The sequence below is a fragment of the Melanaphis sacchari genome, unplaced genomic scaffold, assembly GCF_002803265.2.
Source record: "Melanaphis sacchari strain LSU unplaced genomic scaffold, SCAv2.0 Contig29_pilon_pilon, whole genome shotgun sequence".
NCBI lineage: Eukaryota > Metazoa > Arthropoda > Insecta > Hemiptera > Aphididae > Melanaphis > Melanaphis sacchari.
The window spans coordinates 365,797-393,475 of record NW_020271172.1 but is presented as its reverse complement, the minus strand read 5'-3'; the positions used below and the strand labels follow the sequence as shown (position 1 = coordinate 393,475).

At 31.1% G+C, this 27,679-nt stretch overlaps 1 protein-coding gene across 3 annotated transcripts; it reads right to left on the bottom strand.

Moving 5' to 3' along the window:
- Window positions 1-1,076: 1,076 nt before the first annotated feature.
- Window positions 1,077-26,127, bottom strand: LOC112595756 (protein piccolo-like). 3 transcript variants are annotated; one of them, XM_025341060.1, is made up of 7 exons: window positions 25,740-26,127; window positions 13,981-14,179; window positions 12,807-13,031; window positions 9,671-10,279; window positions 4,687-5,319; window positions 2,856-3,214; window positions 1,077-1,291 (listed from the first exon to the last, which is right to left on the bottom strand). In XM_025341060.1, the coding sequence occupies exons 2-6, from the start codon at window positions 14,047-14,049 to the stop codon at window positions 2,894-2,896; spliced, it is 1,857 nt and encodes a 618-aa protein (XP_025196845.1). In that variant the 5' UTR covers window positions 14,050-14,179; window positions 25,740-26,127; the 3' UTR covers window positions 1,077-1,291; window positions 2,856-2,893. The 3 variants fall into 3 exon arrangements, with proteins under 3 accessions (XP_025196845.1, XP_025196843.1, XP_025196844.1); XM_025341058.1 differs by lacking the exon at window positions 9,671-10,279 and having other exon boundaries at window positions 25,740-26,117; XM_025341059.1 differs by lacking the exons at window positions 9,671-10,279; window positions 25,740-26,127 and adding an exon at window positions 18,783-18,984.
- Window positions 26,128-27,679: the final 1,552 nt, after the last annotated feature.

Here is a 27,679-nt window from a genome sequence, read left to right as displayed (position 1 = left end):
TTCCAGTTTTTGAATTATTTTTTTGAAAGATATATACATTTAAAATTTTAATTACAATTAGAAATATTATATTTTTTTCTTATTAAAATATGAAAAACAATCATAACTATATAAAAATTAAAAGTATGCTTAAATGTAAGATAAATAAGGGAGAAATTTTAAAAATATTATAAAATATTTGGTTTATAGTCCTTATATTAATATGAAAAGATTTCAGGCGTAAACATATAGCTGTTGCCTGTTTTACGTTCAATAAATTAGTTTTTAACTTATTAAGCTGCTCCTGACATGTGAATGCTCGAGTGTTTAGTTACATATAATCCAGTAAAGAATAATAATTATTATTAGAAATCACACAAGATAAGTCGTACCCACTACCTACTGAATACAAAATTATATAGACTTAACATAATTCCATAAAAAGTGCTAGTCTGCAGAAATCTTGTTAATAGTTATATCGTTAACCATAATCAATTAAATCCAAAAGTTGTAGAATATTAATTTTAAGGGTAAAAATATAATAAAGATTAATAATGAGTACAAAATTTGTACAATTTAGCATTTTTTTCCTGGTATTATAATAAAAAATAAAAATTTGTGAAATATTAATAAGTTTTAATTTTTTAATATTTATAAGTGATTCATCGTCAAAACCAATTTCATAACAGGGTAAAGTAACACATTAATTTTCATAATTTAAAAAAATATATGTTTTATTATAAATTAATTGATTAATCGATAAATGGCTGAAACAACCTCCAAAAAATATATTAATTACAGTTACAATGGATCAATAAAATTAGAAATAACATTAATCATAAAATAATAAAAATAATTCAATACTTAATACATAAATTCTACTATTTTAGGCTATATAATACAATACACAATATGTTCTATGACGAAGGTGGTTTTCCATTGAGATAATATTATACATTTTAAAATCTCATTCAAATTTTCACAGTTCAAGGTACATTTAGATTCGGTATTATATTATTTCGACTTATAGTCATACATTATACATAATTTGACTAAAAAATGTGTAAACATTTTGTACTTTTTGTACGTTTGACATTTTATAATAATTCGATTTTTTAACAATTTGTTTACTGTATAGTGATAAAATATGATACGCAGTAATATAATATTGACTCAATATTATTGAGCTTATAAACTATATGTCTATATGTAGGTAGATTCAAGTTGGACGTAAATGACCACAGTGCAGGTAATAGGTATTGAGTTTATCACTGCTGTACTTGTCATTAATATTCTTGTTTAATAGATATATCTGAAAATTATAAAAAAATATTATTGAGTATTGTATTACAACGGTAACAGATACAATCTGTTTTTTAAGTTTTTTTTTTTTTATACTATTAATGAATTAACAGTAATAATAATAAATAAATACAATGAATAGTACTATATCATACAATACATATTTTACAAACACAACATAGAAAAAGAAAATTCAAAATACACCTTAGATATAAAATTTCTAGTTAAGAAAAAAATATCATATAACTATAACTTAAAAATTTTAAAATATTACTAATTTATCCGTTTTTTTAATATACTTCAAAAATTTAATAAATTTCTTTACAAATTGTATTGACAAATGAAAATGTATATTTGTGGACAGTCTTAGTTTAGACACATTTACTAAGATTATAACTAATTATTTACGTACATCTTTACAACATCAGATTATTTATCGCTCAACTACTCGTTTGAGCGTAAATTAAACACGATAGATAACATAATATTAGTCAAATTCCTTTTTTTATTCATATTTTACTATCGTCTCATTTTGCCACACAATGTTAATTTCTCAAATTATTTTAATCATTTCGTATTATTGGTATTCAGTCATCAATTATTAACTTATGTATAGCGTAGATGTAATTTTATAACGTGATGTATCTATCTACCTATAATGCAATATCTTAGAATAAATATGTAATTATTTTCATAGTTATAAAATAATATTGGATGATATGAAGTAAATAGAAACGCGATTAATTTTGAAAATAGTTATTCTCATACAAAGCTTTTAAATAAATGTTTACACATATTATTTTAATTAATTTAGTAAACCATAAATTGTATAATGTAATATTCTAATATTGAATTGTAATTTTAATTATTTTTATTCATGATATTGTAATAGGTGCTATTGCATTATGCATTCGATATTTAAGTAATAAGTTAAATTAGATTATACTATGATATTATATAATAAATAAGATAGGAAGAAAAGTGGTTTTTTAAGGTTTGATCGCTCGATACAGTGACTATATAGAATTATATAATATCATGGGGTCAATAAATTGCTTATATTTTAAATTATGTGTTTTTCGTTTTATTCATGTACTTCATAAATAATCGGCGTATAGGATACTATCTAATTATAAATATATAATTTTATATTTTTAATTTATTAATTAAAAACTATTTTGTTTAAAATTTCTTAAAAAAAAAAATTTGTAAAACGAATAACTGTGGAAAAATAGAATCTTATTGATTTTTGTCTCATTTAATAACCAACCATTTTTTGTATAAATTAAATAAAGTATTATAAAATAATTTTAAAATTGTCTATACTTATTGATTTAATGGTCTTTATATTCTTAAATACAATAAAATGTCGATTTAAGCGAGTTTTAAATTTTTAGAGACAATGTTTAAAATGAGTTTTTTCTATGTCATGTGTAGTCCAGTAAGGGAAAACAAATATATAGTGCACTGATATATTCTTAAGCAAACGGAATACGAATTGTCATAGTGCAGTGTGAATCCGACTTACTATAATAATTAATATACATATATATTAATAATAATAAAAATAATACTGTTGTTATGGTGGCGGCAACGGTGAAAACGGTGAAATTCACCGTTTCTTGTTCTGCATCCGGGCGGCCGCGTTCCGTTGCCGGTCGGCGCACAAAGGTATGTGCCTCTCCGCAGAAGCCTCGTTGAACGTCCGTCCGCAGTGCGGACACTTTACCAGGTCCGAGTCGACCTCGTCGTCCTGGTCAGCCGTCGCGTTCTCCAGTTCCGGCGGTAAGTCCTTAACCGAACCGCCCGCGGCCAGGTGCCGCTGCACAGCTCGCGCGGCCCGCACGTTGCGCACAAGCTGGTCGTGTTTTCGGCGCCACGCGTCCTTCTTCTTCTGGAGTTTCTCAGCGACTCGCTGGTCCTCCTTTTGGCTCTGCACGTAAAACGAAACGCACGCATTAGGTCCGCCGTGGTGGATTATGGTGGGTCACGGGTGACTAGATATGGGACGCACTCGATTCGGATGGCATACCGTGGGGAGTGGTCCAGAAGTTTCGCACTACAGCACTAGTCACTAGGAACGAGGTAAGCGTCGGGTAGAATGGGTTGGTGAAAACGCAAGACGCGTAAACTATATTTTATTGCGATCGTATATACACGAACGGTTTAAAGTAATTCTTTTTAACTACGTGGTAGCAACAGATGTGATGGAAAAGTGTTTAAAAAGTGTATGTTTCTTAAATTTAAATAATTCGTCCATTTTCCAGTTAACTTAGGTATATACTATATACCTATAATAAATCAAACAGTTAAGGTATGTGGTATTTACTGCAATAAACTGCAGAGCTTCTCTCTGTTAATTTTAAAAACAATGTCTCATAAGGATATCGAGTCCTATGTGTTTTTTGTATTTGCAAATAATAACTATACTTAAATTATCTAACTCGGGTTTTTTTTTCCGTTGACTTGCTCACTTCCGCTCCTGTGACTCTTTTTTGCATACACCTAACCTAATCTTTAGTCTATCGATCGTCATGAGGATGACGACAAACAATATAATTCTACAGTTAATTATAATAACGCTATATGACGCAATATCTAAATATTGTCTACGTTGAAAAATTTGATTTCTAGTCTACCCATTGCACCTGTGGGCTGTGACGTCGGTGAAACTCAAAAGTGCAAATTGTCAATATTTTTCAATAGATCAAAAGCGCGAATTCATTTTACGCTTTTGTACCTTAGTGGTGGGATAAAAGCGCAAAAATAAATATTGTGTCCGTTACGCTATAAGTTTCATTTTAAAATTATTAATTATTAAGTTAAATTATTCGTTTTAATTAAACACATAGTATTTTTATAATTCAAAGATACATCAACAGTGATTAAGTTCAGTTGAAGTTTAGTGTTATCAACTATAGTATCGTATTTTATCGTAACAAATCATGTTGATGAAGGTTGATAATCATTTGAGATGATTATACGATATATACATTATAGTCATTAAAAACTATACAGTATAAACTTATATCAAATGGTACTATTGAGTATTGACTTGATAGTTAATATACATTAAAGTTATAACTTATAACTATATAGATTAGTACTATATGACTTTTGATTTATTTTTAATTAAAACATGTTTTAAATGGTATAGGTATATTATCATAGATAACTATGATTTTTAATAAAGAATACTTTATTTTTTGTAAAATTTATTTGCGCTTACGGAATATTTATTTTTGCGCTTTTGGGTTGCGTTTGGATCATATTTTGCGCTTATGGGCTACAACCGTGACCGTAGTCTAAGTGGTTCTTTTTATCGGTTTTTTTACAAACCGTGATTTACACGCGAAAGGATAAGCTGTACACCGTAGACGTGGGCACCACGTAATAGTTACTGACCTTTTTCTTGAACGACGAAACGTCAACGCCGGCCTCGGCGGCCACGGCTTCCAGCCGCTTTTTGCTCGTGTCGAACACCTTGCGCTTGCGGTCCCGGTCACGCGTGCGCCGGCACACCTGCTCGTGCTTGGGCAGCCGGTCCTCCGCAAAGTCCCTGGCGCACAGCGGACAGCGGGCCATGCCTTTGGCGGGCGGGCCCCTGTCCGCGGACAGCTGCTGCTTGGCGGGTTGAGGTCGGGGCGACGCCGCGGCTGGCGTAGCGCGCTTGACGACCGGCGGCGGCCGCGGGGAGGTCTTGGCCGGCAGCGGCGCCACGCGCCGCGGAGCCGCCGGCTTTTGCGGCAATTTGGCCGCCCTGACCAACGGCTTCTGAGCACCGGCCGCCGTGGCCGCGCTGACGCTGGCCAACGCCGCGGCCGCACCGGCGCCCGCCGCTATCGCGTTGATCACTGTCGGCTGCACGACGGGCGGCAACAGCAACCTGTTGGAGTCGTTGGACGGGGCCATCGGCTTTTTGTTAGCGACGCGGCCCACGCCGCCGGCACCGCCGCCCACGTTACCGTTGACCGTGGCCAATGGTTTTTTCGTCACCGTAGCGGTCTTGCTATTTATTCGAGCCGCCGGTCGCTGCAACTGCGGAAAAACGGAAAACGTTAGACAATTTGCACGTCATCGTTTGAGTCATAATATGTAAGAACACTACAGTTTTGAATGCGTTTTTAAAATTTTCAAACTTAAATAGACGTAAATTTTGAAAATTTTTTTTTTTTATTTACATTTTCAGTGCAAGCCACACGCAATCACAATACGAGTAGGTAGTACAGGTACTTTTCAAACGCTCAAATACGTATCATTTAAAATATACTCTCTCAAAATATCTGTATCTTAAATCAAAATCAAAATTAATTTTCAATCACTTTATCTTTTTAGTTTATATAATTATATGTTTTCAATTTTCGTTTTATTCACGTAAAATAAAAATAAATATTAAAGACGTAATAGTAATCCTGCATCATACCTAACAATATATTAGTAAATTATTTTGAGGAATAAGATTATTTAGACAAAGAATACAAACAAGTTATAAAATTATATATAATATATAGGATAAGTTGATTTACAAGATAATAAAATAAAATTTAAAGATTTGAAAATAACTATAAATACCTACTATTTCTTTTTATTAGTAAATTATTATTTGAAAACAACTGAAACCTATTTTTTGTACCAATGTTTTTTATTTTTTTTATTCAATTATATTATAAACTGTTTAAAAAATGTAATATTTGTAAAATTGTACATACCTACCTACTGAAGTTTATACTTAACTATAAGTTCTCGATTTGTTTTAATAAAAAAAAAAATAAACAAACTATTAAAAAAAAGTTAATCGTATCATTGCAAAATTAATTGTTGATTAAAATCCTTGCCTATACACCAATTATTGATTGTTAAATAATTTTTAGTTACTAAAAAGTACGCTGTACACTAATAGGTATATTTGTAAAATTCAACAGAAAAAAATCACATTATAAAACCGATTTCAAGATAACATTTTTTACTCGAGACTATCATTACTATTAATATTATTATTGTATTTTATTAAAAATGAATAAATATGACAATCTACGATCTCTAAAATTAAAAACAATAAAATATTTTTGAAGGAAGTAGATAAGGATATACATTTATTTCAAAATTTACTAAGTATATTCTTGCTTATAGCTTAATGGGTGGAGTACTTATTATTATTTATATCGTATGCATATCATTATTATGTTCGTATATTAAGTTTTTATAACTACCTACTGTTATAAACTCACAAAATAATAATATTATGACACACGTACACACGTACATCATGCATTAAACACTGTGCTATTTTTGATACTACCTACTTAACATTCCAATTAAACGTCTTGTAATAATATTATAATGAATAATAATAACAATTTTACAACTCTATTACTATTTTCTACGTATTACGGCATGTACTAAGTAATAAAATGTATAACTATGTATAGAAGTCCGATAAAGAAAATTAAATGCAAACTACATTAAAATTGATAACTGTATCATAACATGCGACGTATTTGGTCAGTATTCAGTACCTATTTTATTTTTTTAAGAAAATTCAAATATTTAAGTACGTACAATGCTAAATTTCAACTGTTAATAATGCCAACTCCGACAAATCACAAATAAACTATAAATTCAATACCAAATTATTTTATAGTCTAATTAAAATATAATTATACGTTTACAAGTTCACGATATAATATTTAATATACTTTAAGTTGAATTTAAGTTAAGTTAGTCAAACATAACAATATGAATAGTATGCATATTTATATCAATAAAAAGACACTAACATTGTAGTTGGTAATAACAATTAGAGCAAAGCAGTTATGGCATTAAAAATATTCAAAATATTGATTACAATATAAAGCTATGGTATAAATGCTTAAACAATAAACTTTTAAACGATTAAAAATACTGTTTTATAAAATAAAATCACATTTTAAAAACACAATATACCTACATCTATCTACAAACAATAAACAAATAAAAAAAGAATTAAAATACACTTTACTATAGTTTATAGTTTTTATACATGTAATAAAAAAATAAAAAATATACTTTCAAATATTAAATCCACAAAACAACAGCAATTAAATAAATACTGTATTTAAAAATTTGCAAATAATATTAAATTGTATCAAAATTATTACAAAAACATAAAATATTTAATATTATATTATGTACAACAAATTAAAATGTATTGAATAGCTGCAAGCTTAACGAAACATATAGCTATAATATTAAACAAAAAAATCTTAGTAACCAAATTAAGTGGTTAAGTGCGATACAAACTTTACTACCAAATAACTAAAAATAATATTTTTAAATTATATATAATTTTTCGGAGGTAGTTTTATACCTGTTATAGATTTTATCGTCGATGGTGTAAGGTGCAATTTCACTGGTATTCAAGTGTTTTAAGTTCCGTGTCGATTTATTAGTTAACCTAATTATTAAATTAAAAAAAAACCTTATCAATAAGTTCACATACATACAAAAAATAACTACCTACTTACAAGTGGCGTCACAAATATTCTTTAAAAGATATTTACATATATAAACAATTTTCAATCACGTTTCATTGATTTATATCTATTAAACATTCGTAAAATGTCCATCAAAAAATACTTAAAATACGTATAATAAGTACAAAATCGTAAACTAAAATAGGTACTTGAAATTAATGTATACAAGAAATTCCAGAAAACTAGTAAACGAGCAAAAGTGCATATAATTCAACAATATAATTACAACATTCTGGTTTATCGTTTATTTTTGGAGGAGACGGGAGGTACTTTTGTTCGTCGAGAAATACGTACTATATAGCTTTGGTGGATCAGACTTGAAATGAAAACGAAAAAATAAATATCCCTTGATTTATTTATTAATTAATAATTGCTTAAGCCTGAGTAGAAATAATAGATTATATTTTCAATATATACTATGGTATTAAAAAAAAAAAAATTGTAAGTAGCACCATCATGTATGGTTAGAATTAAAAAAATAGCAACACGTGTATTTTTCATACGTTTTACACCGATAAGCAGTGAAAAAATTACACATTCTTCGTAATATCCAATCTTAATTTTTAATAATGCATGAATTCTTTGACAAAGTTTCTAGGCTAAATGGGAAATTGATTTTCGATTTTAAAAAAAGCCTTAAAACATTATATTGTTCTAAATTTCAGTGAAATAATTGCATTAAATTTGTTTTTACTTTGAACATAATACACAGAATGATTTCTAAATATCCTGATCAGAAAATTTATGAATTCAATAGGTTTTTTTACTTTCAAAATTACAATCAAACTTTAAGAAATATTACTACTTTTAGTAGATTTTATAGTTATTGAAACAAAAATATATCTATGTGTATGTTATTTATCGCAACATAATGAAATGTACGTGCACATGCGAAAATTATATTTTACCAAAAGTGGTATTACACAAACTTATGTTCATTTACTATTTACAAATTGACACAGCCTAAATATTATTCCTTAAAATATACTACGGTCCAACCCCCTTAACGATTAAGAAGAAGCTTTTAAGTTAAACATATTATTATTTATTATTAATTAATATTGTTTGTGACAACATTAACTTACCTAAAGGTCAATGGTAATTATAGGCTATAGTCTGACGTCGACGTAACTCACCTAACACAGATTAATTTTATAATTTATTGGTCATTTTGGAGTATAAAACGACTGTACATTTTTTTTATTGTCTATACTCAGCTGTCATCATGACGTTTATTCAATAAAAATACTATCAATTTTACCAAAAAAGTATGCTATAGACTCCATAGCGCAAAATCTACCACCATAAAAAGAAGTTTGGGATCCTCTGCGGGTGTAGATTGGACAATATTCACGAATGAAAAAGTGTACGATAATTTTTCTCGTTCGTTTTTTAGGGGCCTGGAAGACTTTTAACGACAAGGCGGGGGTAGGGCGGGCGACTATGACTACCGATTTTTCCTGTGCATCGTCTATACACTATAGTATAGGTACACTCCCACAGATGAGCTGCTCCCCAAAACTCTGTACTCGGCGTGTACGCGATTGTAAACGTAATTAATTGTAAGTGTATTATTTTATACTTGTACCTACATCATTTCGGGTCTCGGCTAAACTTGTGACGCCACTGAACTACACGCCGTGGGTTACTACTTTTACCGTGTCACGACACCCGCGTAATATAACGCGCCACTACTGTTGTAAATAATAATAATTACGTGTTCGTTTGACTTTGTGTTATTGTATAGCTACGAAGCGCTAACGGGTCAAACGGTATATCTATTATCTCATGAAACATTTTTTAAACAACATCAAATTATCTTATGTGTTGCGCATGCGTATGCAGCGTGCCCGTGTCGTAACTGCGACGATAATGACCTGTTGGTGCCGTTGATCGTAGTCGCCACCGTCGTTGTTGTCGTCGTCGTCGTCGTCGTCGTCACCGTCACCGTCACTGTCACCGCCGCCGCCGCCGCCGCCACCAGTAGCCGCCCCAGTAGCCGCCGCCGCCAGTCTCGCGCCCCCGCCCCGTTTTTCCGGCGCGGGTGGCTGCGGCGCCGGAGCAGGCCGTGGGCCGCCTCCGCCGCCGCCGCCGCCGCTGTTGCCGTCGAGTAACCACTTGAGCTCGGGCGCCGACTGGGCGGCTTTCATTTTTCCGGCTTTCCCGCGAAACGATTCCGACAGGAGCTGTCCGCCCAGGTTGGGCAGCCGGCCGAACAGCGCGAGCAGCTCGCCGCGCACGTCGCCGCCGTTCGCGCTGCTGATGCCCACCAGGTCGGCGCCACCCACCATCGACGGGGCGGTAAAGCAGACGGTCTTGCAGAGCGGGTCGTCGTCGTCGTCGCCGCCGGACAGTGGTCTGAGGGGCCGAGACCGGTCGCGGCCCGTCAGGCTCCGCCGCCGTTGCCGCCGCAATTGCTGGTGGTGCTGGTAGCCCATCCCTTGCTGCTGCTGCTGTTGACTCCGCTCGGCAAACAGCTGTCGTACCTTCGCGCCGGGTCGGGTGATAATCGAGTTAATCAGACTGCAGTGAAACTATCGATTGGATATACGACGGATTTCCGTACGCCAATCGATTTGACGTATACGATCGCACAAACCTCGTCGTATATCATACATATATATGCCGGTTTGTAAGTGCATTAAACCTATCGGGCTTGGCCGTACGGGTTTGGTGGATTTCATCGTCGCCACGAGAGATGAACCGAAACTTATTGCTGTATACGACTTTAAGTTTGATAAGTTATACGCGGATGTGTGAAATAAAACGTGTACTACAGCCTACAAGTTGTTTCGATTGTCGAATACAACTTGTAGTACGGTAGTCGATCACGAGACTTAAAAAGATAGAAAATGAGCAGGATTTTAGCGAACGGTGGAGTGAGTAGCGAGGTATTGGGTGCGACGATTTCAAGTAGGTATGCCGCAAATGCCTAGCGCGCTACCTATTTATATTTAAAAAATTAAGCCGCAGATTTTTGATTACGCTACTAATATAACATATAACGTTACGTGTTCGCTGTATATACTAATTCGATGGTAAAGCGTCAAAAGTATAGGGCACCCATGAAATAAGAAGCCATCTACCTCATTCCCATCTACCGTATCGTTCTGTCTTTGTCTGTAGGCTATTAGTACACAAATGTGAGCCCAAACGGTAACAGCACGCGATGAGACACCAGAAATGAGTGTTTTATTACATAGCCTCGTGGGTGTTTTAACTATAATTATTTGAAATACGAGCCACGTGGTTTTAGTAGTAAAACTATCGCCAAATAATTGATATAAAATAATTAAAAATAAAATGTTTTATTACTGCTATTATTAGATACAATATAGATATGTCAATATGTGCTTTAGATTACTCGTAATGCGTCAGGATACACACACACACTTGTACACATACAATTGTATACTATTTTACTATTATATTTGTATTTATTATGGTGAAACTAGTGATATAAATGTAGACAAATCATTTGATAATCGATTAATAACAAAATAAGTAAACTAATCGTTTTGATACGTTGACGACACCGCCACCGTTATTCCGTGCTAGATATATGTATACGGTTAATATTCGGTACGGCGACACCAATATTGGGATATTAATAATATAATATTTTATTAATGAAAGGCTGATGAGACTTGAATTTATGAATTTATTACATCAATGTTGTGGTTTATTTTAATAAACAAAAAAATCAATGAAATAATTTACCATAATATGTATATTTCAGATGGATATCGGCGCCAGTGGTATTAACTATTAGCTACCTATACTAGTAATATAAATCGTAATAACCATAATAATAATTGTGCGATAATAATCGTATCATATTGTTCGCACAGCACAACAGCAATCCATTTCATTCGATGATAGCGTGCGAACATAAAATATATTTTTCATATATTAAAGTATAGTGGTTTTTACATTATCGTACTATATCAATCCGATATAATTTATAAATCCTATAATGATATAAAACGAATATTATGAGAAAATTTCATACTTAAAACATTATTATGTTTGTAAATTGCCATAAAAAATATGTAAAATTGTTCATCAACATGGGTATACAAATTAAAAACTTTAATAAGATAAATTAACTTATCTTGTACGGGTTATAACTCCGCTTACAAAAACCAACATACTATTAAATAGTAACTTGTTACAGGTGTCCACTGTCCAATACATGAAATATATTCTTTAAACATTATTGTGATTGTCAATATTGACTATAGAAGGATCTCCCTTCTATAATACTATGGTTTTGTGCTAAATAATCCGCGAAAAAATGTGCCTACATAATATTATAAAATTTCCATCCATGCCTTCAAAAAATATAGCCAGTAAATTAAATTGTATGTATTTTTATATCTAATTTACTACTTTACATACATCTCACTTCTCTTCATAGTTCATATAATTCAACGGTCGAATGTTGTTAGATATGTATAATATTTCTGTTTACTTAATACTATGATCAATTTTTTATAAATAACATATTTAATTTTAATATAAAACTATGTTATATACATAGCTTTTAAAATTATTTTAATATAATTTATGACAATTTTCGGTACTGAACTTCTTTAGATTTAATTATTTAATAAAACATAATATAGAGGATCTCGCATAATTAATTTCGATTTATAAATTATAATTTTTTTCAAGAATATTAACACGTGAGAAATACTACAGTGTATGCTACAGGCGATTTTACTATAATATATTATTATAAAGTTACCTATTTATTGCGTACTGTAAACAGTCATCTACCAATATGATGGTAATAATATTATATGTGATCTTTAGATAACGGGCTAACTCGATAATCGATTTTGTTTAAACGAAATGAAAAAACCCCCTTTCGGTAATATATCGACTGTGCATCTAGTTGAGTTCATCTATATGTTAGCCATTTTTATCTTCGGCATTCATCACACGTACGAGGAACATATTATATTATTATAAATAGGTAATAGAAAAAATATTACGTTTATAACGTACCTTTCCTTTTACGTCGACCTGTACAACAGAATCACCGGATCCAGCCGGTCTGCGCTGCTGTGGTTGTACAGCGGGGATGGCGCCGACGATCCGCCGAACAGGTGGCACAGGCAAATCACCGCTTCCGGTAGTCTTGGTCGGCGAAGTAGTTGATAGTTTTGTTGGTCCAGTGACGTTGCCTTTGATGGACGCCAAATTGGCCAAATGCTTCTCCTGGAACTTTTTCTGCAAAACGGCGTAACATGGTTGTAGCGAAACATAATATACTGTTATAATCTGTGCAATCCACGGTCCTAGAAGGCGGGTTTGGCATTGGCTCGATTGTATGTATATATACACCCGTTTATATACGGAAGAGTTTTTAGTAATTGTTTATTTTCTATCAACTATATAGATGCATATTATATTTTATTGGCCATTCAAACGTTCAATATAAGTATAAATTATAATACCGTCAATGCGAGAATAATACTATTTTAACGTTTAATACCTATAAAAATTAATTATTATGAGATAGTATTTATTTACGAGCTTAATAATAAACTATCTGTTTGGCGTTTATTTTTTGAATAATTACGAATGAATTAAGACTAATTTTCGCATCTTCAAGAAAAATCAAAATTTAAATTAAAAACATTTTACAGATTATACCCATTTTTTCAGTTGATTTTTGGATAATTAAAAAAAGTAAATATATACATAAACAACATGTTGACACAACTATAATGACTGCTACTAATGCTACTAGAATAGTTAGTTAGTCGTTTTTTTTTTTATATTTACCAGTATATGTCACAAAATTTAATAAAAAAAAAAAAACAATGTAAAAAGCTCTTACGTTTTTATATTTTTAAGAACGATACTTCATTAAACATGATATCTTCAAATTAAATTTTTCAAGTATTTCCCTAAGAAACCTACCAAACGACTACAATCACTCTTCTCCGTATATGTAAGTGTATTTTCACACAAAAATATCGAGAGTAAAAGACCATGTAAATTTAAAATTTTCTATCTAAACCACAGAATCACGCATAAAAAGAGAAACAGTCTCGGTTTATATTTATTTTATAATTATTAAAATTTATCCTCAAAGGCCGTGTAATTTACGTTATACTGAAACAAATTTACAATAAATAATATAGACAACTAGCACGTTTTTGCCATCACTCACTTGCATGTCCATCAATCTTGATTGCGGTTGACCAGCCGCCGCCGGAGCCCGCAAAGGCGACGACGCCATGATCACGGTGATCTACTCTGTCTGCAGATGTCGCGCGTTTCGTCGTCTTCGCTACTACCGTTTTGCGCAAGTACTTACAACAAAAGCTGAGTGGACTGTTGCGGATGCAGCTGTCGCCGATTTTCGTATTCTAAAAAAACCACAACACACTTATAAAATAAAACACTAAATACTTGCTACCATTAATCAGTAACTCAAACAGATTTAAATAAAATATGAACCTATAAAGACTTTACATCATAACCGTATAAAACTCTGACCTTAAAATGTTGTATGCTTCCTACACTAAAATTTGTTTTGTGAAATTTTTATGTACTACCTTCCAGTAATCATATAGATACACCAACACGATTAATTTTTGGCCTCAAACTACAGAAATGAATAAGAATCTACTCTGATCGATAACCTACTAGGTTTATAATATTATAATAATTTATTGAAGTAATGTTATATAAACTCAATATCTTATACAATTTAGTAGCACAATTACTACAGTTACGGTGACTTATTAAAGTTGATTACAGTAGTCGATATAATTTAAAGAAACATAATATCATGGAACTTGTAGCCGGTCCCTAAACTTTATTTCAAACAGTCATGTTAAGATAATTATTACTCATTGCATACTTTTGATTTCTAAACTACCCCAATAATTACCATTTTATTTGTTTTTTTTTATATAAGTCAAAAAGAGAAAAACTTCTTAATCATTACTTTCGAAAAATATTATATTTTAACGATTTATTTAAAAATATTCACAAATAATACACATTATTTGGTATATGCTAAAAAAGTAATTAACGATAAATAATTTTAAAAATATATGATTTCATGTGGTATAGCCACCAAGAAAAATTTTTCACTTAACTTTTTACGATTCACCGGTGAAAAAAAATTTGAAAGCTCTTTCTCGTTACTTTAAATTATGTACAATAATTATTGTAGTCTTTGCAATAATTGCATTCAACTATAATATATATGTCTTATCTTCCCGTATCCAATCTTCAGAAAATATGTTATATTATATGAGAATTTTAATTGTAATAATTATCATTTATGGCAGCGGTTCCCAAACTGTGCTCCGCGGAGCCCTTGGGGCTCCGCAATGGTTTCTCAAGTGCTCCGTTCATTATTACACAAAAATGTAATAATTTTAAAATTGTTTAAATTATTTAAAACGAATATATATATGAACGTTAAATATTTCTCGGGGCTCCACGAGAAACTTCTCCTTAAAAAAAAGGCTCCGAGGTTGAAAAAGTTTGGGAACCGCTGATTTATGGTTTTCTAATATTATTAAAATAATAATTGAAAATAAATAGTATTATTAAATACTATTAATAACCGTAGATTTTTATGGATATCGGATACACATATCATCATTACCATTGAGCTACTCTCTCCCACTAAAATGTTGTTCAGTTAAATATTAAAAAATATAAATACTAGTTATCTAAAACGATTTATATCGTGAAATAACTATAATAGCAGAAATACACCACGTTTGTGTGATGGTGGTACTGATAGTTGTGTTCAGTCATACTATACGGTTAATTAGTTGAGTAATAAATACAATTTTCATGGAACGATTATTATCGCGGTGAATGGAATAAACACGCAATTCCTTTTACTATTTACCACCAACGTAGTATTATTATAATTTATAATGTAAAGGGAGGTTATACATATACTGGTTCGTACACTACGTAGGTGGCCGTTTCCGACGGAATAGAATATTTTAATAAAATTTTCATACTGTAATGGTAAGTATGTAAAATAATTATAACAACTAAACATAAATCCAGATAAAAAAGAAACCATGAAACAACTTGTTGGGATTTACATGCCAAACTTTTAGAAAGAAGTATAAACTATTGACTAACTTAATTTTCTTTAAAATAAAATGTAATGTTGTAATTGGTTTCATTAAAATAATACTTTCATTTAATTTGTTAAATTTCTCTTTATTATTAATTTGTATGATACATTTTATGTATATATATATTACTAAGGCTCAAAAGTTATAGAAGTTAAAATCGATTAATATATGTAAATACAAAATCTGAAATATAATTATAAAAATATAGGTATTTAAATTAAATTAACTGTTAATAATATTATAGTATATTGCTATAGGTACATATTGCATAAGTATAATATGAATTATTATTCATATTTTTTTTATTAAAATAAACCACCTAATTACAATTAAAATCGAATAAAATAGGTTAAATAAAAAATAAAAAGCGTCATCGTGGCATATACCAGGGAGGAATAAAAACATGGTACTCGTATTATCAAAATTTTTTTTCATGGTATCTAGTGGAATAATTAATTGAAACTTCGTAAAAATCTTTAACAAAAGAAAATACCTATGAAAAATAATCCGATGTAAAATATACAAAGCAACAATTTCTTACAAAATATTTATAGTCATGCTTAAAAATGAAGAAATAATATACAATTTTTTCTAAAATTGTCGAAAAATTTAAAATTATGCATTTAAAATTTTGATATTTAATCTCGTTATTGTATAAAATGAGTTTCTATAGATTGGTTAGTAATAAGTACAAATATAAAAAAGATATGATTCCTACAATTTCCTAACCGTATTAACTAATATTATATATATTGCAGCTTAGGTCTCATTGTATTATTAACAATTAAGCATTTGGCATAATGAAAAACATAACATATTATTATATATTAAGCAATAATGAATTTTTTTTACTGTAATTCTTTTCTTTACGAGACTCAAAACAAAAACTATTAAAACAGGAAATATTGTAGTTTACAAACAATTTGTTGGTACAGATTTTTGAAATATCATAAGATTCATAAGGTATACATAAGGTATACATCAGAGAATCCGTTAAAAAAATATAAAAGATTTTAATATTGTATCGGTTTACCGTAAGTACGACTCTGCACAATAATAATAATAATAGCTCAATAATTGTTATAAGTGACATAATGACACTCTTCAAAGTTCATGAGGAGCAGCGAGTTTTGACGAATGCCGTGCACATGTATTTGTCGAGTGTGCCTATATAAAAATACACTATATAGGTAGTAACAGGATTCCACGGTGCGTAACGCCGCGTGATTTTAATGAAACGTCACGCGTCCTTGTCGCAGTACGTCATCATAACATTATTGTGAACGCTACTGAAGAAAACAATACCATAATAATAAATAATAATTTTTTTTTTTTTTAAGGCATGCAAATATTATATCGATGATACCATAGTTAGTTTGATCGGATAACTGCGTAATATAATATTTTAATTGATTTAATTAGACTAAAACATAATAAAATATGGTATGAATACGATTAAAAATAACAAAACGCACAGTAGGTACGACGTATATAGTTTCTGTACAATCGTTTACGCCGTTTTCTATGATATTCATATAGAGTCGAGGTCGACGATGTCCATAATAAATTATATTGTCGTATAATATGATAGTATAATAATAGTCACACCGAGTAAGACGATATCTGATTGGGGTCGTTACAATTAACGGCGAAATTGAAATCAATAAATTACAATTATTTTTAAAACGGAATAATAATTAATAAAATCTATCGGTTACGCCACTGATGTCTTATCAACAATTATTCTGATCCAAAACACCCAACTGTTAATCAATATAAATTTTATACAACATTTATAAATTTATAATATATTAGGTTATCATTACATTTTATACGTGACAGTTATTTCATAAGCATTTATTTTAACTCATTCATCGTACGAAGGTTATGCAAACGATGACAGACAAATAATAACTATTATTCGCTGTATTGCCCTGTCACGTGAATTGCATAATACTATTATTTTATGATCACATTTTCTTAACTCAAGTACTTATTGTTCTATTTTTACTCAAAATAAATAATTTTTTTTTAACTCAATTTCAAAAATATTTTAGTAACCATAAAACTGTAGTGAATACTCAGAATAACTGTTTTAATGATGAAAATTCGTTTTGAAACAATGTGAAACCACACAAAAATGTATATAAATATAACGAGTAGATAGTAATATAACGGCAATAGCGCTCTATTAAAAATTGTTATATCAAGTCAGAGAAAGGAAATATTAACAATAATTTAACAGAAATTGTTAAAATCGTCCATCAGAGTCCATTTAATAGAAGAAAACTTGTATATAAGTATATAACATTTCTGAATTGTTTTGGTTATAAAAATAAATGGAAATCATCTGCTAAACTGCTGGACTTTGTGATTTACATTTTTTAAATAATACATAAAGTGATAGGAGACGGAATATTGGTGAAAAAATAATTTAAGTCAAACGACGACGTAAAATCGGTTGGTCGTTAGGCGATAATAACTTAATCTAATCTATTGTTAAGCAATGTGTGACGGAGTTGACAATACATAATAATATAGGTACCGGTGGAATTATAAAAGTTTACTTAAAATCTAACTGTACAATATACATACGCGTTCGAATTAAGTATAATATATCAATGTGGAAATCGTTTGCAAATGTACCCCGACGATAGATATACGCGACAGAACAGTGCAATAAACGTGTGAGGTATAAATAGTACTTATATACATGGCAATATTGTATTTGCACTCGGACTCGGTACGTAGGTACCTACCTACCTACGCTTTATTCCTATTGAATACGCTGCAGATGCTTTGCAGCCTGACGAATCGCTTGTTATAATATTATTTTATCATATTGTGTACGTACATATTTATTATCCGTTCGACTGGTCTCACCTCCATCGATCGTATATATCATAAATACCATACCTCGGCACGAACGATTTTCGTGTTTCGTCCCCTACGCCGCACCGCCCACGCACAACTATATTATAATGTTATTAAATATTAATATCGTACACGACCGCGTCGTAGGTAGGCGTACCTACACGTGCTGCGATGATTGTCTTGTACGCACACGTATACATTTTTGCTGATTTTTCGCGGAGGCGACGGCGATAGCGCTCTAACCGAGGACGACTATGCCCCCACGCCGTCGCCTCCACCTCCACTGTCCGTCGCCGCCGCCGCCGCCGCAGCCGAGTCATTGCCACTCGCGCACAAGCACAACAACACACTCACTTATAGTCACTTCACTTGCGCGCAAGTTGTGACGGCCGACGGTGGCGTTATAGTAACGACAACGATATTACATACACACACACGCACACACGAACACATTCAAATAATAATGTGTGTGCATATTTCATAATAAATTGAATAATGACACGAGAATCGATCATGTTTCCAACCCCGCGCCAAAACGACCTTATGTATCTTGTGACCATCACCCCCCGACGGCCGAGTCATCGATCGCGCTTGGCGAAGTGCAGTGCTTTGATTTTCACGGGTGTACGGCGATATAATACTCCGTATACCTAAGTAGATGTGACATTAACAGATACTTAGTATTGTATAATATGTATATATTCGGGGTCTGTTATACGAATATCGTCAAGGTTTTATTTTTCTTTTCATTATTTTAGACACACATAATACCTATATATGGACCTATATGCGTATAGGTGCTAATACTGATTATTATCGTGTCTTGCACTCGACAATTCGAATTTTTTTGTAGCTTTTTAATATGTCCTTTATGTAACGATGTGACATTGTACTGTAAGGGACACGCTCGCTCCTCTCTAACATGCATTTTTTTTCTTATTAAATCCTGTCGAATTGTTTATGGTCCAAACTTAATATTGTCATGAAGAAGATAAAAAAAAAAATCAAAATTATTAGATAATATTACCGTTCTATCATTATCAAAATTTAAATTACAAATAAATAATAAGCATTATTATTTTAAAATATTTAATAACACTTCCACATTGGTTCCCAATTACAGTCAGCAAATTCTGAATTTTTTTTTAATATCATTACTTTAACTCTAAATATGAGCTTCATATTACATTACAAATTCAATTCATATTTCAATTAATCATAACAAAAAAAACTAGGTAGAAACATTAAAATTATTTTAAAAAAAAATTAATACAAAACCATACAAGTGATGATTCTAATGAATATGGGCAATACCGTTTGGTTAGGTACTTAATTTAAGTAATTAGTATAAACATTTTTAGCTTAACAATATAACATTAATCATAATTGTAATTTTTTTTATTTATTTATTATTAAATTAATATTATTATTTTTAATGCATTTGTATTTATTATGTATGTATTCTTACTTATTTTTTATCATGATGAGAATTTAAGATAAAAAAATGTAGCTTAGTTATATAGTAACGTAACCTAACCTAAATGGTTACATATTTGGCAAATTTCTGTATTCCTAAAAATAAAGCTCTAGTTCTACCTATAGGATTCAGCGTCTCTTCCCCACTTCGAAATTACCTATTTATGTTTAATTTTCAAAATTAAGTCAAATATTTAAAACAATCGCATTTATTTTTTTTGAATGTCATAATAAAATAAACAAATATCATCGTTTTCAGTAGAATAATGTGTAATCTGCGATTAGAAAACTGCACAGAAAAATTTTTTGATTTCTGGAAACACCTATATATGGCTATAAAAAATAACCATTCTGTATCATTATTATTATACTGATTACGATGTAGCACACGGCGACGGCGTGTGTTGAAATAACAATAATAGCGACCATCAAAACTGGATTAATAAATTATTAATCAGGCGGCATCGACCGACCGACAGAAGCGGTGGCAGCGTGTTTGTATTCGGGTGAACGGGTGGGTTGATGTGCGTGTACGCCGTGTACCCAAAATAATTGTACCTATATATTTATTATATTTATATGCGTTTCAAACAGTAATATTATATTATACGATATTATCAAGGTGTTTCTACTTATATATTCATAATCGCATAATTAATACATGCTATTAATTGTAATGTAATATATATTAGATATACTATGTAATATGTATGATACAACTATATTACTTTAAAAAGATTTTATCTATGCATGTGTCATCTCTGTCTTACAAACGTATGAAATTAATAATTAACATTCATCAGAATTTATTGAATATTGTTGGTTTTGATATTGTAGAGTGATTTATTGCTCTAATACAAAATTCAAAGGTATGAGCATTATTTTTTTACGTATTAACGTCAATTTTTTTCTTTTCAATATTTTAATTTTTAAGCAAGATACTAGTATAAAAAAATATTATAAATTAAAAATACTTAAATATAGCTATTTAAATTAAAAAATCAAAAAAAAAAATCTGACATTCAAACCTTTAAGTTTTATATTAGGTCAATTCGCTCTATAATAATATTAAAAATGCTTATAAAATGTATAAATAACGTAGACATTTAAATATTCCATATATTTGGAAATACAATTTTTCCTTCTAGATACCTTAAAACCTTTCCATAATATACTAGCTTAACTGATCGTAACTACAGAATTATAGTAAATAACGACTAATGAAATTTTTTTTCAACCTCATAAAAATACTTAAGAAATTTCAGAAATACTGATGAAGAAAGCCGATTTAAACTATTATTCAATCTCATTATTTCTAACATTAAAGCTTATATAACAGTTTTTATCGTATACTTTTTCTAGATATCTATTGAGTATTACTAAATTAATTAAAAACGATAAACGAGTAAAAATTTATACTTAGAACTTAAAACTGTATTTTACGTCATTAATAATTATATTAATGACATTATTTTTATATAATACTCAGAACAGTCGGAACCAAAATTAATATTCGTTTAAAATTTATCATGACGAAACAATAGTTCGATAATAAATAATTAGCTAGTAAGTAGGTTTGCTACTTTTATTTCATTGATTATCCTCTATATATAAAAAATGTAACAAATTTAATGTGTTATTCACTCAGTCTATAATATAAGTGTATTGAGCGTAAAGTCTGAATAAAGAGTGATTGCATCACTTCTGACGGTATGTTTTATTCGATTACAGCTATAGTAATAATAAGAACTAAGAAGTAGAGAACATAATAAAATTAACCAAGTAACCACATTATATTATTATGTACCATATTAGGTACACTATATGGCTGTAGAATGCACATCGTTATAAAAATGTATGACGACATGATACTTCCTATTAAAAATTAATAGATTTTGTTTATACATATTACCCACAATCAAATTCTAAATTATGTATATTAAAATTAAATATTTAATATTTGGATGAATTTTGTTATTATTAAGGTTAAAATACAAAATGCTGATTATTAAATACAATAATACCTTAAAGGCTTAAAGTTAATGTTTGTGAAAGTAATTGATTAAATTAATTAAATTAATGTATAAATAACTCTAATTATTAATTCAAAAATTTTGTTAATTTTAAAAATTGTAATCATTCAATAAAAATTTCTCGAAAGTCTTATAAAAATGCGATCATACATTACTAGAAATAATAAAATTAGTGTATTATTTAAGTTTTACACATTTTTTTTTTCACGTTTAACATTATTCAAATTTATTATAACTAGCTGTTTTATCCGATTTCACTCAGGTTAAAATTAATCTATCAATTTATTATTTTTAGTTCAAATATATAATACAAATTACAAACACAATTAAAATAATAAATTGTATAATTATTAATTATTTTTTTAATTCGGGATATACTTTTAATGTAAATATAAACTCTGGACAGATTTAATGAATACCTACTTAAAATGCAATATGAATCCAATATCGTTAAGATTGGTATGCGTATTTATGTGCTAAGTGCTTACATAAAAAATGTATCCAGAATTAAGAAAACGAATCATAAAAGTAATCATTGTAATAATTGTGTTCATAAGTACATACCTATTTAATTTTAAAATTTGTTTTTTAAATCAATATTACTTTTGTATGATATATTTCTATTAATTAAAATAGTAATTTGTAATTACTTATTACTTGAAACTTAAAAACAATATTTTTCAAAATATTTTTTTTCTTTTTTCCTTTTCTCTGTTCTACCATGGTACTATTTTGTTTCAGACATTACAAAGATAAGTACGTCTATTATATTTTTATAAAATAATATGATAATATTAATATATTAAACATTCTTATATGCATTTATAAGTGTATTAGGTTTAATTAATTTTGATCAAATAGATAAAATATTTTCAGTCATAGGAGAATTTTCGATGTATGTACAATAACAATTATTATTGTTTATGCTATCGTTATCCATCGCTATTCGAGGAAAATACATTATAAAATATATTCTGAAAACAAACAATAGCTGAAAACACGGTAAAAAGTACAGATTATCATTTAATATGATTTGTATTTAGTTTGAAGCTAGGGACCCTTTACATATTATACAAGACCTAGAGACGTGTGTATCTCTTAATCTAGTTACTGATCTTAAGGCTTAATAGAGATACTAATTTCTGTAAACACGCATACATGTCAACATTCTACCACTGTCACGTAATGCATAATATTATTTTACTAAATTCATTTTCATTCTATTTACCGATTGATCCGATGATATGATTTTGATATTGAAAATAAATTTTAATGTTTTATTATATCTACTTACATATTATTTATTAACAATTTTTTCCATTTATTTATTTAAAAATATTGTAATTCATTATTGGATAGGTATATAACATTTTATAATTTTAACTTAAATGTAGATAAAGTTATTTCCAAAAATGTCTTTAAGTCGTTCATCAAGCCTTAAATAAAATAATACAATTTACAAAGAATCTAAAACTTTTTTTTTTTTTAATCCATACTACCGTTTAATGTAATAAGTAATAACACTAATAACTAATAAGATCTATTTATGCGTTGAAATGAAAATAGATTGTTATATTTAGCAAGAAAAAGAGTCCGTTTTGAATCAATAATGTTTTAAAATATTAAATAACATAACTACATTTTATAACACGTATTATTGCTTAAATTGTTACTAACTACATTTGCTATAATAATAATTTATATTTTATAGTTAATTTTTAGAGCCTTAGAAGTTTCTATGAAACGTAATGTATTTAAAATAATTAGATGGTTAGTTGGTTTTACTATCAATTATTTAGTCATAAAATACATATTCTTGATCGCTAAAATGTATAACATTATAACTTTGGACTACACTTACTATAATTGAAACTTATAAAGAATATAATTATTAACTTATTATCTTAAATTGTTGGTGATAAAGTATCAAATAACTCAAAAACCAAAGGTGTCTTGGTAAATAATGGATTTAATTAATGCATTCAATATGAAAATTAAATTTTAAGTTATTTTAAATTAAATGTACATGCAAGTGTTTTGTTCTTAATTTTTTTATGAAGATAAAATAAATTGATAAGCAACCATTGTCAGTATATAAACAACGTTGAAGAAAGTTCTTTGGAAAGATCATTAATCATTTTGGGAAAGTACACTGAATAATAAATAATAATAATGTAATGTAATATCTAAATAGCAGTTGCATTACTTTCTAAAACATGGATGTTTTACCAAAAACTGTGAATATCAGAGTATGTATATATTTTCATTTCCTCTAAATAGTCCAAATGACTAAAGGAGTAAAATAAATCGTGTATAATATTACTAAACCGGAAAAAATTTAAATTGTAGTTGAAATTATCGGTATTGAAATATTTTATTATTAAATATTATTATTATCATTGATCGTATTTCTACCGATCACGATTGCCGTGACCGAGGACTATAAACTGCGGATAAAAACGGTAATGATATTATTATCATCGTGGTCCTATAAAATAAATGTAAAATAATAAAATATTATCGAAATAATTAATTGCTATATTATCCTACACTAAATAACATAATACTACACATAAAGGTTCTGCATTACTATCAGTAAATTTATACTTGAGAAGACTTCGAACTTGGGTGTGTTGTCTCTGTCTTGTACAGTAAATTTGCATTCAGCGAAACGAATTTTATTCATATAACTGTAATACGCATCAGAGTTATTCATCCGTTATCAAAACTCGTAGGTATGGATATTTCTGTCGATACATTGAGCATTTTTAGATTGTAATAATTTACATACTCATAGGTCGCTTAAAAATTAAAATATTGTAAAAAACCACGTTCACAGATAATATTCTTAATTTAGATAGAACGTTGGTCAAATAATTCTAAATAATAGACGCAACACCGACACGAACGACAAACGAATACGTCGTAGTCGATAATCGTTGTATTATACCAAAGATTCAGGGCATTAAGTTGGGCGCTAATTAATATATTAATTTTCTAATTAATTCGAGAATTTAACTAGCTTAACTGACAGCTTTTTTAATGGAAAAATTTAAGAATAATTTATCAAGTTACAGTACTCCCTCGTTAACACGAATTCGATTAAAACAAATTATTAGATAAATCGAATGAGTGTTCCGGTCTCGGAGAGATCTATACTTTAAGGTGAGTTTATTATTACTTCGAATTACACGAATTTTTTGGTCAACACAAAACTCAAACAAATTTTTTGAATCATATTATCGTTTTATCGATACGGCCAGAAAATATAATTTTAACACGAACTGGTCCCGAACGACGGTCCCGTCGAGTTCGTGTAAAAACAATTGAAAATGCCCACCCAATGAGAACTTATAACATCCGTACATATAAAATGATCATATTATGATGTATTGGTACAATATTATTCGTAAATGTCAGGTAGGTACCTCGGCAGTCGGCGCTACGAGTGCCCCAAAAACGGCGCTGTCGCAGAGGAAGACTTGACGGCGGCAGCAGGAGGTCGGAGCGCCTCTCTCTGTTCAATGTCCGCTCAAAATGCGACGACGACGACGACGGCGATGAATTGATATTTTTTAAAACGATATTATATCGTTATCGTTATACCGCACCCGCCGACGGCAACACGTGTGCGCGCGCCAATCACCGCTGCGGCAGTATGACACGACGATGTACACACACAACTTGCTGCACCGTCGAGTGCGATTCGAACACTGACTGCTCGTCGCCGGCCGCGGACGCGCAAATGAGGTGGTCGGGTGGCCAAGTCGTCCGGCACGTGGGCCGCGGCGGTGGACGACCGGGCGACAGCGACGACGGCGATATCAGCTCGTTGGCTGACTGACCGTCAAAATAACGGCGTTGATATCTTGGCAGCGGCGGCAGCGGCGGTGGCGGCGACGATGGTACAAAACGACTGCAAGGTCGGCTAACCTCCCGCTCCGCCGACTCTTCACCGCCTCCCGCCCCGTCGTCGTCGTCGTCGTCGTCGCGGTCGTCTTTGTCGGGCGTTAGGTTCCGCGTGCGCGCGCTCGTTATCGCGGCCGTTCGGCCGTTGCGAGCGATCCTCTTCGCCGTCGCGCGCCGTTGTGCCGTTTGCCGACACGGAACGCAAACGACTCGGCGGCGGCGGCGGCGACACACGCGCGCCGCGCAATCGGCGTCTCGGAACGATGACTCATCATCCCGCGCTCGCTCGCTCGATGACCGGCCATAAATGGTCATCGGCCGAACGCGCCGTAAACCAATACCCGTCGTAATAGTCAGTTTATCCTGAGGTATTATTATCGTTTTATTTTGGTCATTATGTTCGTGCGCGAGTGACTGCGCGTACTACCGATACACCGCGGTCGCCGAGGCGCGGTGAAGAGTCGGGCGGGTCTTAGGCGGTTTCGCTTTCCTGCCGCGGGACTCGGTACTCGACGTCCCGCCGGACGACGAGTGACGTGATTAGTACGCGAGGTGTGGCGACGTACGACCAACGACGACTGTGCGAGATCGACGCCGCCCGCAAACAGAGGAAATGCGAGAGGATATTGTTTGTGTGTGTGTGTGTGCAGTGGCGTGGCGAAGTGAAATATTTATCGGGCAATTCATTTTTGAATAACCTACACCCCTTAATTTTACACAGTACCCGCTACCCGCTGACCCATGTGCCATACTATATACAACAAAAAGTACCTTTATTAAATCAATATAAATTACTTTATTTACTGTTGACTGAAGCCTGGATATTTCCGGTTTATGATTCTATGAAGCCGTTATATCGCAATAATATATAATATTCTCAAGATGCTTATGCCGGAATGCCTATGCCGATGCCTCATAGTCACTAACGCATAATACTATAATTTCTTATTTTAATTTATTGTAGCTAAGTAGAATGTACTGTAGTATAATATTGTAATTAATAATATGTGGTACTCACTATTAGATAGCTTTTCTTATAATTATAACTATTGAAGTTATTATTCTTATTAAATAACAAATTAATTCAGAGATGATGTAGTCAGGTAGTCTTGTATAATAATATTTCTTACTAAATCCAGTACCCACCAACCCAGCACCACCCCTTAAAAATGATCGGGCATCTGCCCTTCAAAATCACGGTCAACACGCCACTGTGTGTGTGTGTCTGCAGGACAACGACACGCGTTATCTCGTTAGTCTCGGTCATAACCGAGCACGATTTTACACACGACTGCGCAGTCGAAGCACAATTTTTAATGTGATAATACAAACAATTATTGTCGTTTTATTTTATTTTTTCGACGACCAGATGAATACGTATGTACCTATATATTGCGTAGCAACCCGGAACATTATTGTCGTACATGATGTCGATTCGTTAAAATCACCTACGACTAAA

Excerpts from the sequence above, each read along its gene's own strand:
- LOC112595756 (XM_025341060.1), bottom strand. The coding sequence starts at position 14,049 with ATGGCGTCGTCGCCTTTGCGGGCTCCGGCGGCGGCTGGTCAACCGCAA. Across the intron at positions 13,032-13,980 it reads CAAGATTGATGGACATGCAA|AAAAAGTTCCAGGAGAAGCA; the intron begins GTGAGTGATGGC and ends GCCGTTTTGCAG. Across the intron at positions 5,320-9,670 it reads ACGATCAACGGCACCAACAG|TTGCAGCGACCGGCGGCTCG; the intron begins GTCATTATCGTC and ends GTTTTTCCGCAG.